The sequence below is a fragment of the Lytechinus variegatus genome, chromosome 17 (genome assembly GCF_018143015.1).
Source record: "Lytechinus variegatus isolate NC3 chromosome 17, Lvar_3.0, whole genome shotgun sequence".
NCBI classification, from domain to species: Eukaryota; Metazoa; Echinodermata; class Echinoidea; order Temnopleuroida; family Toxopneustidae; genus Lytechinus; species Lytechinus variegatus.
Window position 1 is genome coordinate 16134381 of NC_054756.1, and position 13411 is coordinate 16147791.

General features: G+C 35.6%; 1 protein-coding gene across 1 annotated transcript in view; it reads right to left on the reverse strand.

Moving 5' to 3' along the window:
• The window catches only part of LOC121431024 (tyrosine kinase receptor Cad96Ca-like), a 28554-nt gene extending 18635 nt beyond the window's left edge, over positions 1-9919 (reverse strand). Inside the window, exons 1-2 of the mRNA XM_041628487.1 lie at positions 9816-9919; positions 8378-8486 (exon numbers count right to left, since the gene is read on the reverse strand). Of these exons, the coding sequence (XP_041484421.1) occupies positions 8378-8486; positions 9816-9885 (179 nt within the window). The 5' untranslated portion in view covers positions 9886-9919. The remainder of the gene's footprint in view (positions 1-8377; positions 8487-9815) is intronic.
• Between the last annotated feature and the right edge of the window lie 3492 nt (positions 9920-13411).

The window sequence follows — 13411 nt, forward strand, 5'->3', positions numbered from 1 at the left end:
AAATGTTTAAGGTTTGGAAAGTATGTGGTGATAGAAGTGATAGATGATGAAAACAACAGAAATTAAAGTCATATCTGAAAGCGAATTTGCCCCCAATATTCACTTTATAACCCTTTAAAATGAGGCTGTGACACTGAAAATACAAATTTTCTCACTTTGATGCGTGCTCACTCATCCATGAATAAACAAATCGATTTCATTTTTGCACGGAATTCTGCCCATAGGATGATAAACATTACTGCCAAATTACATTGCGAAAGACATCCTTGCAAAAAAGTTTCATCATATTGAATAAACATATGTACCCATAAACATATGTACCCATAATGTACACAAGTCTATGAGAGACGAAGTCAAAATTTTAACAAATATGAAATGAGGGGTTTTTTTCATGGACGGTTTTTGTTACTTCTGCCGACAGTTATTTCATGAAACTTCGGCCATGGCTTCAGAGTAACACTATCCAAAAGGCGCGCACACCAAAATAACCATTTGATAAGACACAGAGTGGGGCCAAGGCCTTGAACTTTCTTCTCATTTGCATTATTTTCGAATGTTGTGTGCTCACTGATGATTTAAACATCGGGATTTTCATAAAAATCAAATCAAATGAACTATGCAAGGAGGTTTGTGACAGATATCCTTAGTTACAAATTGCATTTTTTTCCAATAACGTAAAAAGAGCTAATCGCATTCCACATGTTCATTCAAGCAAGGTTATTTAATTAAAAGCCTTTGAATCATTGAAGCATGTTAATTGGTCATGAACATAACTTTGATATTTGAAAATTGTATTTTTTGTTTTCAATAAATGTTCATTGAACCATGAAACGATGAATATTGTTGAAGGAACTCTTCAAAAAATAACTGTCATTATCTTTTATCATTTTTACTGAAAAATCCAATTATTGCAAATTTGGATTTGTGTTTATTCAACCGTGAAATTTAGCAAAAAAGGTTGTATGGTCTTTTAGAAAGTACCTTTTACAAGCCTTCTGCCTATTTTTTATGATGAGAATGTGGAATTAGTTAAAATAAAATGGAATCAAAGTCATGATATTTGACTTGTGAAAAGTGACATGTTTGCCTTCTGACGGTGCTCACTGAAGCATGACGTGAATTATGTCCATAACGTTTACTCAGAGGGTAGCTTATAAAAAATACCTTCACGCTCATGTAAAAATATATTAAAAACTCGCATTGGTTCGGAAATTATTGGTGTTTGTTTAAGGGGACTTACTTTTTTTGTTGTGTATATATAAGAAATAATATCAAATGAATGACGAGTGGCCAAAAAAATAGTGGGAGTTGCCAGCAAATGATTCTTCCAAAAGACGTCATAGACTCTTAGGTGCTTAAAACGGGACCTTTTCAAGCATTTTCTGAGAGCGGATGGGTAATAGCAGGCATGGGGTCGTGTTGGCATTTTGCAGCCTTGATACTTTTATTTGTGGTTCTGCTTGTCAAATGCATTTGTTTAAAACATAGGTCCTATGGTGTTTCGGGATAGACTTTCTGTTCATCTGGGGCGGTATTCTGAACATTGTCTTTCCTCGATATTTTTTAATTTCTCAGAAATATGACAAAAGGATAACAACACTTTGCAGTGTCACTTTGACTGTGAAACTGTTCTAGTAAATTTCGCTGCCCCTACCAAATCTACACAATTCAACACCTGGGCTCCGTAACACAAATATTACGGATTATATTTATTGATTGGTGGCGATTTTTTTACCTGATTGCTAAGAAAGCATGAATGTTTGTAAGCAAGCAACCAAAGGACCAACGGATTAAGGTCCTCTCCGAAGGACCTGGTACTGAGGATTAATACCTTACCAAACAAAGGGCATTAGTGCACCAAGTGGGAATCGAACCCGGGTTACCAGAATACGAATCCCCCGCTCTACCGACTGAGCTATCGCGCCTCCTCTTTATGATCAATCGCTACATGAATTGACCAATCAAGATCAAAGTTACACGCGCATTAGGTTTAAAATACTAACCATGGACCAATCAGTGCGGTTCTGTGCAATTCATCGCAAACATCTGCGTTACGGAGCACTGAACCGACGTTGACCTTCCCCTGGCCACATCGTTAATAGAAAAATAGACCTACTGGCCACATTGCATTTGCAGGACGATCTCGATGCAAATCGACTTAGCTCGATATAGACTTGGAGGATATGGACCTTTTTTGTTTGTGGCAAAAGGCAGATGAACAACGATAGATAATCAAAAATCTAATTTAAACTTTACGTGTAGATTGGAGTCTAAAAACATGAAATAAATGTGTTATATCCACAAATCAGACATAGCTGTTGCAATCCATGACGCACCGCACAGCCGAGATCGAAGAAGTTAAGTCCAGGTCTAACGTTACACCTAACTTTAGACCGAATTTACCTGGTCCTAGTATCGAGTCATGAATATTATGACGGTTCTTGACTTGTAAAAAACCAAGGGGCAAACTTTCCAGGCAAAGGTGTATTCCAGCAGAAACTCTGTTCATGCTATAATTTCATAGAAATTTATACCAACCTACCGTGGACAACGCGGTGGACAGTTAGGTCAGAACGGAACTCTGACTTCGTGGACTTGGGCTGTACTATTGCTTGGCACTGGATTGTGTAGGCGCATATTATTGTTCGTCAAAGCGAAATTTGGAAGAATACCGGTATTTTAATATGCGAAGTCATGAAATCATTATAAGTACCACATAATATTTTCAGAAAAATATATGACTATAAATCTCATATTCTTAAACATGATAATCGATGTCAGAATTTGTCAACCAAAAAATTCATGAATAAGAAAAGTGAAGAAAAAATATCAACCCTAAAATGTACTTTAACAAAAAATGATTAGATATTTTTTTTTGTTTTGAATAATATTTTACTTTCTTCCTCTTTCAAATCAATAAGTTTACAATCACAATTCATATAAATAAAGATTCTTTGCATGTATACAATCAATATGCAATCAAACAAATGAATATATCAATATCGATGAGATTACAAATATTTTTTTAAATGATTACAAATGAAATTAAACTGCCAAATTTCTCTTCTATAACAATGTGAAAGCAGAGAAAGAAAAACCCATATCAATCGACAAAATAACAAAACAAAAAACTTAGTAAAGGATGACTTTTTTACCTGAATAGAATAGAAATAATCTCTTTTGCACATAATAATTGTACAAGAAATCAATTTTTAAGGGAAAAAGGGTTTTTTCAAAGGTTAATTAGAGGAAGATTATTATCATAAAACATCCCTACACACTCACCTAACCCCCATACCCCCTCCCCCTCATCTCTCTCCCCAAAGACTCACACAAGCTCGCTTCAACTCACCACCACCCACAGCTCCCCCCCCCCCCCCCTCCTTCCCCGTCACAGAACTCACACATCCATCTACACACGTACACCCACACACGATGCATCCTGCTCTGGTACAACTATCTGTATTTGAACAAATAAAACAAAACAGAAACAAAATGAAGCAACCAATACATCCATAGTATTAAGAAAGGTGTGCAATGATTTGTTCCCATTTCCTTAAGTGCATCCCCAGCTTCCCCTTTTTAAACGCTATTTGATATTCCGTATCTCTATACTTTTTAACCAAATGTGTCACTTTCTGTACGGTCGGCAATATTCCCTGTTTTATTGAACTAAAAATAATATACTTCATTAAGAATATAATACAGTTTATTAAAGCTACTCTTGTAGTATTTCCGGATATCCCATGAAGAATTGTTTTCCAATTGCCAGTGCCAAGTTCATTCAGTTGAAATATTTTACTCATCTTTTCCCTTAATCGCTTAACTTCAGGACAATAAAAAAAATAAATGTTGGTAAGTCTCAACTTCTTTTTTACAAAAGGAGCACAAATTATCTGTTTCAAAACCACATTTAAAAAGTTCCCTTTTCGTGTACACAGCCCCTTGTAATTGTTTGTATTGAAATTCTCTGTGTTTATTGCATAGCATTGCACATTTCAGTCTCAGAATTATTTCTTTCAGTGCCCCATTCCCAAATCATATTCGGATTGCCCAACTGTAACATGAAATACATAATCAATTTGAAAATTTTCAATGAAGTGGTCATATATTCGTCTAGATTTTATATCACATAGTTTCTGAACATGCCCACATATCATCAATTGAATTTCAAAGTTGTCTGTATCCATTTCCATAAAATCACCTTGTATCCACTCTTCTGTTATTACTGAAAATATGTTTTGAATTTTGAGCAAGTTTTCAGATGAAAATTTTAGATTATACCAGTATGAAACTGGTCTTAATTGACCTCCAACTATTATATCCGAGACCTTAACTATACTTTTCTGAAATAATTCAATATCAAAAAAGTTCTTATTATCAAGGCATATACGCTTGTTATTAAAAATAATGCGATTACTTTTCCCTCTTAAAATTGCCTTCAGCATATCTATGTAAAATAATGATATACCTTTCAAATTCATTCTACTCGTATCATAATCACACAGAAATATGATTCGACCACCTAAAGAGCTAAAAAAAATATTCGAAGGCTGCTTTCCAACCCGAACTTTCCCCTCGATCTGGTAAACGTTTAATCCACATTATTCGTTGGGTTCTAACAAAGACCTCAAAATTTGGAGCTCTCAGTCCTCCAACAGAATAGTCTTGATATAGAACCGTGCGTTTTATTCTATCTCCTCCTCCCCAAATAAAATTGAAAGATCTTTTTTCTATTTCCTTGAAAACGTCTTTTGGGACTGTCATCAGTGAAGAAACATAATTTAATTTTGAAAATGCATACATTTTCAAAAGTTTTATTTTACCATACATTGTAAGATCTCTTTGTTTCCACCAACTAATAGGTCTTTTAATTTTACTCAAGATTTCCTTATAATTCAAATTATCTTTGACTTTACAATCTACTGCGAAATATACCCCTAAGATTTTAATATGTTGTAACCAATGTCCAAGAAGTGGTAAACCAGGTCTACCTCTTTCTTCTCTCAACCATAAAAAGTTTGTTTTATCCATATTAATCTTCAATCCACTTAAATTTTCGAAATCTGAGAATATTTTCTTCACTCTATGGATCGAATTCATATCTTTTAAAAACAATGTAATGTCATCTGCATACAAAACTTGTTTTATTTCCCGTTTCCCAAATCCTATCCCTATAATATTAACATCTCTCCTAATATAATGAGCAAATAACTCAATCGCTATGATAAATAAACATGGAGAGAGTGGATCCCCCTGCCTTACTCCTCTATTAACTTCAAAATATCCCGTAGAATGCCCCCCCGTTCAACACACAGATTTTTCCCAAACCCGAAATGTTCTAAAGTTTTGAATAAAAGTTTATGAGAGATACAATCGAATGCTTTTTCAAAATCCACTGCAATTAAAAAACCTAAGGGTTGATCCAAAGACTGAAAAAACATATCAATATTTATTAACCGAACTGCTTCCCCAATATTACGATCTTTGACATAACCCACTTGATCAAAATGAATAATATCTCCCAAGACCTCTTTCACCCTTGTCGCTAACACCTTTGACAAAATTTTAAAATCTATATTCAAAAGAGTTATCAGCCTGTAGTTTTTCATGTGCAAACGATTTTTGCCTTTTTTTTTTTAATTAAAGTAATTACCCCTGTCTTTGCGAATTTGACAACATTTTAACATCAAAACTCTCATTGAAAGCTTCAACTATGATTTTCCCTAAAAGTGGCCAAAATGTAAAGTAGAACTCTGCGGTAAAACCATCATTGCCAGGCGATTTATTCCATTTCATTTCATTTAAAGCCTGAAAACATTCTTTATGTGTTATTGCATTATTTGCATATTCACAAAACTCTCTATTTTCATTACTCAGTTTGGGTAAATCATTAAAAACATATTTTCAATATCATCACTAGTTTCAAGATTTTTACATGCATATAAATTTTTATAAAACTCCCGAATGATTTTTATAATACATTTGCAATCTCGCACCGTTTCCTGATTTTCATTATAAATCTCCTTAATCGCACTTCTCCTTTTATTGGATTTAGGTAATTGTTCAAAGAACTGTGAATTTCTTTCTCCTTCAGACCATTAGGCTCTTGAACGGACCTTTAGACCTTCACGAGAATAGTCGAAAAGTTTATTTAGGTCCTCTTTTTTAAATTCAAATTCGTTTTGGATGTCAATATGAAAAGTGATCGTCAAGCGATATTCTAAATTTTAATTTCTTTTTGTAATTTTCAAAGTGATTTTTTCTGAGTTTTACTCTTTCACGGGAAAATGCCATTATATATTCTCTTAACTTCATTTTCATAGAATCCCAAAATTTAATCTTGCTTATTATTTGGTCTCGCCATATTCTTTCTTTTTCAGAAATCTTCATCTTTACCCCGTCTACAAAATCTTTATCAGAACATAAACTGCTGTTTAACTTCCAGTACGATCTCCCATATGCAAAGCTTTCGACTGAATTATTAAACTGAACTCCAGCATGGTCAGGAGTGAAAGAGGGTAAAATGTCTGAACTTTTCACGTCTTTTTCTAATTTCGAGGATATAAAAATATAATTTAATCTGCTCTGAATGAAGGGATTATTTTGTTTGAAGGTAAATTCTTTTTTGTTAGGATGCCGCTTCCGCCACACATCAATTAGATTTAGCCTACCAAGAAAATCAACCAATGAATCTTCATATCTATTTATCGAAATATTACTTCCACCCATGAAGTCTGAGTTTTGATTCATAACAATATTAAGATCTCCTCCAACAATAAGAGAACATTCTTGACTAACAACAGAACATAAAATTTTGTCTAAATCAGACAGAAAATTGCATTGCGAGTTTTCTTCATTCCCTGTGGGGAAATGTACACTGCCCAATATAATCTTTTCACCTTGACATTTTCCTTTAATTATAACATATCGTCTTTCTTATCAATTATAATTTTTTTCTTTGAGAAAATCAACCTTGGATTTAAACATTATGATAACTCCCTTACTGTGGTTACTCCCATGACTGAAAAACATTTCCCCCTGCCAATCAGCCTTCCATCTACCTTCAGTGTCTTTTGTGCTGAAAGTTTCCTGCAGGAATATTATATCACCCATCATCTGACACCACTGAAATATTTTATTCCTTTTGATTCTATCTCTCAACCCTCTGACATTGACCGAAATTAGTTTTAAGTTACCCGACATCAATTAACACAAAAAGTCTAAACCTCTGACAAAAACTTTGGAACAAAGATATGAATGATAATGATGTTACTGCAAATTGGTAGCTCGATTTTTCTAAAATGACAAAACAACCTGTTAAACTAAAATGGGGATAAGATAAATACAGACAGACACAAGAACTGGAAAACACAACACCCAACATATCATTCCACTTCACCCCAACAAAAACAACACATGCACTTTTCATGGATCGAAAATGAGCTTGCCCTCTACGTTCGTTGCCATTAATATAGGCACATTTGAGGATATGCCCCCAGGTTACACGGGCCTAATCACTAGTGGCAGGCCCTAAATATTCATTCGAGCCAACCCATTGCTATTTTTTTATTTTGATATGGCTGATTGACAATTGAAAATGTATGCATATGATTGTCCATCTAACACTGATTCTATTTTTGGTAATTACTGAACTTCCTTTTCCCAAATTGGGAAGAAATATCACCAATTTTGGACTATATTTTGACTGGCGGAAGGATTAGGGCTATTTTGCTATTTGAGGTGATGAATCTGCTCCCCCGAAGGTGTCTTCAAACACGCCAATTTATTTTTAAAATGAGCCGGTCGAGGGACCCTTTTCTGGTCAGATATGGATTGCCAGATATATATCCTATCCACTGGTAGTAAACATTCGACCCCCGAATTTCATCCTTATTTTTTATGAATTTTTTAAAGTGCCAATTTAACACATGAGTCTATGGGGAATGAATTAGGCCTGTGAAACCCTCATATTTTCCCGCCTTCCTATTGGTAAGAAGGGCACCCACTTACTACTCATGGTGATTTGATTGGTTTGTCTGTGAAAATCCCTCCTGTCTGTGAAAATCTGGGAGGGAACTTACATGACACAGAAAAGAAAATTTTACCACTATAGATTTGTGACAGGCATAGCGCTGTCACATCTGGGGGGTAAGTGATAAAACTTATGACAAGTTAGTGTTTACGCTGTAAATATTATAAATGTGTAATCACTCATTATTAGTATTGATAATAAAGAAGAGGAAGAAGAAGAAATAACAATAATGATGATTATAGAGTTGTTAGTGGTTGCGGTAGTTTTCATGTTTAAATTTCAGTCTGCTTAACCCCACTCACATTTATTTTAAGATCATGAACACTTGCAATTTCCTCTCACCTATTATTTCTTCTGCAAAGAAAGACCACTCCAATGATAAAGATGATAATTATTAGTCCGGAAGCAATGCCGATAGTTGTGTAGATGAAACCTTTATTAAATATTATTTCTGAAAATAAGGAAAAATGCCAACTTAAATTATGTTTATAATCGACATGTTCGAATTACAGGGAAAGGAAGGAAGGCCTATGTGGATTTTCATAATATTTACCCGTTGTAAGTCACATGGTCACAGTATATGAAAAAATGTTTCTTCCAATCAGAGGACTATCTCGATTTTAATTGTTACTTTATCTTTATTACTAATTTGCAGTATTATTTCATTATTTGTACCTCAGCTTATTCTTTACTTTCATACCGTTATCATGATCATTATCGCCCATTTCATTTCACATAATGTTTGCTATTGTATTATTACAGTTCGATCACTCTATATGTCTATCAATATCTTGTTAATGTATGATTTCGAATTTCATTTCTTTATAGAACGTAGTTTTTTTCTTTCTTTTTAAGTAATTACACTGCCAAATATCAATAAAAGTGTATTCGAAATAGAAATATAAAAACTTGATTGTTTTGAAAATGGAAATTTACGATTAAAAATCATGTACTTAAAATGGTCATACTAAGAAAACGGCAACATATTGTTAACAACCCGATCTCTCTTTTTAACCATGCATAATATAAGGAGCGGACCTTGTACAAGTCATATCATAGCGCAATATCGAGTTTTTCAGACGGACTGCACCCTGATCGCGTCTTGACAGAAGGTGCACCAGGGTATTAGCGACGTGGAGTTGTTCTTGTACTCCGCTTCCCCCTTGTTTGAACAGGCCGAAATTCGATAAAATCCTTCCTGGCACAGTCCTGCTTTTCTCCCAGGGGAGCCTCTTAATAGGAAGGGGGGATTTCTTTCGCCCTGCTTTTATCGAGATAGGGCAGTTAGAAAAGTGTTAAGACAGTTTCCTCTTCTTGATGTGTAGTCATGGATGGCATAGAAGGTAATGATGATTGTGAAGGTGATGTGGAACTAATACCTACATGATGAGTAAAATTATATAAATAATTTGCGTATACAGCGCATATAGCAATATCCATGTTAAGACGGGGAATCGAAGAGTCGAGAGTATACCGTCGGATCCAAGGATCCAATAAGATGTCTTAAAATGTGCTTCTGTATACAGGTATATAGCATGAAGAGAGGACATTTATCCACCTTTTCCGTCCACTAGCTTTCATCATGTTTGAGTAGGAGGTATTTTTGAAGCGTTCACGTAGGAACCACGGAAATCCACCGGCATTTAGATTCTCGATCAAATAAAACAAGAACAATGCTGTATTTTGCACTCTTGTGTGCGCCGAATCACGTATGGCATAGAGTTAGACTATTTGATATACATGTAGGCCTATAAAAATGCAGTTATAACAATCTAGTTACCTCTCTGCGCCTCAATGTGCTTGACATCCACTGGACTCATGGTACTCGTTTGCCATCCTTCCTTAGACATGTTGGACGTCGGTGAAGCGGCTGAAGAGGAATTATAACCTGAAAAAAGAAGTAAAAGTGATTTCAGGACGGGGCCACCAACCATGCAGAAGATAGGACAAGGATAATTTTCTTTTGCTTAAGCCAAGATACTGAAATTTGACATTTTTTCGACTAACTTTGACTTAAAATTCCAGTGGTATTTGACTTTAAGTTTGCTTTTATCGTTCAATGGATATTTATGCCACACAAGCTTTCACAACTGAAAGAATGACTGATCGTTTTCCTGCATTTTTTCTTTTATTGACATTGCTTTTGTTTAATGGCTGTAACCAGCCATGCACTGACTGATCCATTTCTTGCAATTTTCTTTTACTGACATTGCTATTGTTTAAAGAATTTAACCACCCATGCATGACTGCTCACATGAAAATGTCATGTCATACTGCAAGAGGAATATTGTCTGGACATGTTGGCATACAATAATTCGCCTTTAATCAAATATCTATATGGAATATTTTAACTTTTATTAGTGTCCACGAACTTTTTTTTGCTGAGTGTATATATATATATATATATATATATATACACTCAGCAAAAAAAGTTCTTGATGAAAGCTTGATGAAGACCTTGCTACGGCCCTCTCCATGTATACTACTGATTTGAAATATATATATGATATATTTGAGATGATGCTATAAATACAGCGAGAATAAGCATTGAGACCCGTGGCTGGGGTTCGGTCCATCAAGTTTAATCACAAGCTTACGGCCATAATTGGGACTTTGTCATGTATCTTGAATTTTAGAGTGAGTGCTTGACTGTTCAGGTGCTAATATGTGAGTGTTTATAGGTGAATGTAAGTATATATATATATATATATATATAGCGGAAGAAATTTTCCAAAAGCCTCGTAACACTGGCGGTCATTCATAGTGGTGAGGGTCAATATAGAGGAAAAAATGACTACGAAGTGGTCGTTGCTCCTTGCTTCTCCATTTAATCAAGCTTTCGATCAATGCATGATCTTCCTCAGGACTATAAATATATAAACAAAGTACAAATACAATACAATAATATAATAATACAATATGATGGCCTCTAAAATAATCTAAACATGCTTCACGGTTACTTAAAATTATTAATTATTTTACACTATATAAACAAGAGAACACACATATATATATATATATATATATATATATATATATATATATACAGAGATTTATTATAAATGTATACATGTGTAGGAGTCAACATATCTGAGGAATTATAAACAAGAGAACATATTATATGATATAACAGGACTTATTTTGACAAATACCAGATAAAGATATATATTTATAGAAAGAGATATTTATGTAATTAATATAGATTTGTTATAAATGTGCCAACATATCTAAGGAAATGCAGACAGAAAACATGTTATATGATAAGAGACTTATTTTGACAATTGCCGTATAATTGTATATATACAGAGAGAAATATTTATAATAAAAGATTGTATGTGTATAGGAGTCAACATATCTAACAATAGAACATATTATAACAGAGCAAGTGATAGTCGGTTGTAACGAGGTGTGCCTTAAAAAGGTAGTTTCTAAATGCGTTTATAACGCGTGGTATATATAGTACATTCATGTTTACTACCTCCATGATATAGTGCACCGACCTGTTATAGGCAATATATCAATCTTTTTCTGCACAAGGAATATATGAAGATAATGCAGCAAGGGTCGGTAACTTATCTAAGAAATACAAATTACAGAACATATTATTAGAAAACAAAGTAAATACGGAATAGTACCTGTGAGCGAGGGCAAGGATGTCATGGATGTAGTGTCATGCTTGGGCGTCTGTAGTGTAGGTAGTGTGTGGTGCGTGTGTGTGTGATTGAGTGGAGGGATTCAAGGGTTCAGGGGTTACGGGTTATTGGTCAACATTAATGCCTTCCGGGTTAAGGGTGTGTAGTTTTCTGATCCAAAAAGATTCTCTGTGGAGGATGGTCTGGCGGGATTTGTTGTGGATTGTTTCAATGCCCATTATGAGAACGTCGTTAATAGAGTGACCGGGTTGGTTGAAATGGGTTGTGTAGGGGAGAACTTTATGATTGGATGAATTGAAGTTGCGTATTTCTGATCGGGTGTTGCTGAATCTTGTGTAAAGGGATGTTTCCGTCTTGCCCACATATTGTTTGTTGCATTTTTTGCATGTTATTAGATAGATGACCCATGTCGATTTGCAGTTTATTCGTGTTGTTATTGGGAATTGTTCCCCCGTGATTGAGCTTGAGAATTTTTTCCCCTCTTTGACGTGTATGTGGAGTATGCATTTCCTTGAGTTACATTTATAGAAGCCGGTTTGTCCTGGGTTGTGTTGTTCTTGTTTTGGGTCTCCGGAGAAAACTAATATGTCGCGGAGTGTACGTGCGCGTCTGTATGCAATTATAGGGGGGTCCGGGAATAGTGCTTTGAGATCTTCTGATTGGTGTAAAGTTTGGTGGTGTTCTGATATGATTTTGCGGATGTTGCGTGTGTCGGGACCATACGTGGTTACCAATGGGATGCGTTCAGATGTGGGGCGTTCTTTTTTCTTTAGTAGATTTTCCCGGGGAACATCGCGGGCACGGTCGATTTCATTTTTGGTAAGTATGGGGTCATAGTTCGAATTTTCAAGGTAGGTTTGTAAGTTGTTGAGGTGGTCGTCACTGGTGTTATCTTGTGAGCAATTTCGTTTTACACGGAGTGCTTGACTGTATGGGATGCTCCGGAATATGTGGGGTGGGTGGCAGGAGGTGGGGCAGAGAAATGTGTGGGAATCTGTTTCTTTGCTGTAGAGGTCAGTTTGAAGGGTGTTTTGTTCAAGTTTGATGTTGAGATCCAGAAAGTGGACACTGTTGGCGGAAGATTCGAAGGTGAATTTTATTTTTGGATGGATAGAATTCATTGTTTCCTCGAACCGAGAGAGTGTGCGTGGGGACCCCACCCAAATGAAAGTAATATCATCTATATACCTTTTCCATGATTGGGGGAGTACTGCATTGTGTTCTTTAAGGATTTTCTCTTCAACGGTGCCCATATAGATATTGGCATAGGAGGGCGCAACAGGTGTTCCCATTGCCGTGCCTTCCACTTGTATGTAGTTTTGGCCATTGAACTGAAAGTTGTTGAGGGTTAGTATTAGTTCTAATAGACGAATGAGTTGCCCTGTTGGTGGGTTACGGTCATTTCGTCTATTGAGGGCGTCCTTGCAGGCTTGCATTCCTTCTGCATGGGGTATGTTTGTGTAGAGTAATGTGACGTCTGCTGTGACGAGGGTGGTTCTAGATGGGAGGGGGAGTGGGTCATGTTTATTTCTTGTATATGATTTAAGAAATCGGTTGTATCTTTAAGGTATGATGGGAGGGCTGCGACAAGGGGTCTAAGGTGGTGATCTACGAAACGAGATATTAGAACCGTGGGGCATGCACAACCAGATACTATTGGGCGTCCTGGATTATTCTTTTTGTGGATCTTTGGGAGAAAGTAGAGGTTAGGGCATTTAGGTTC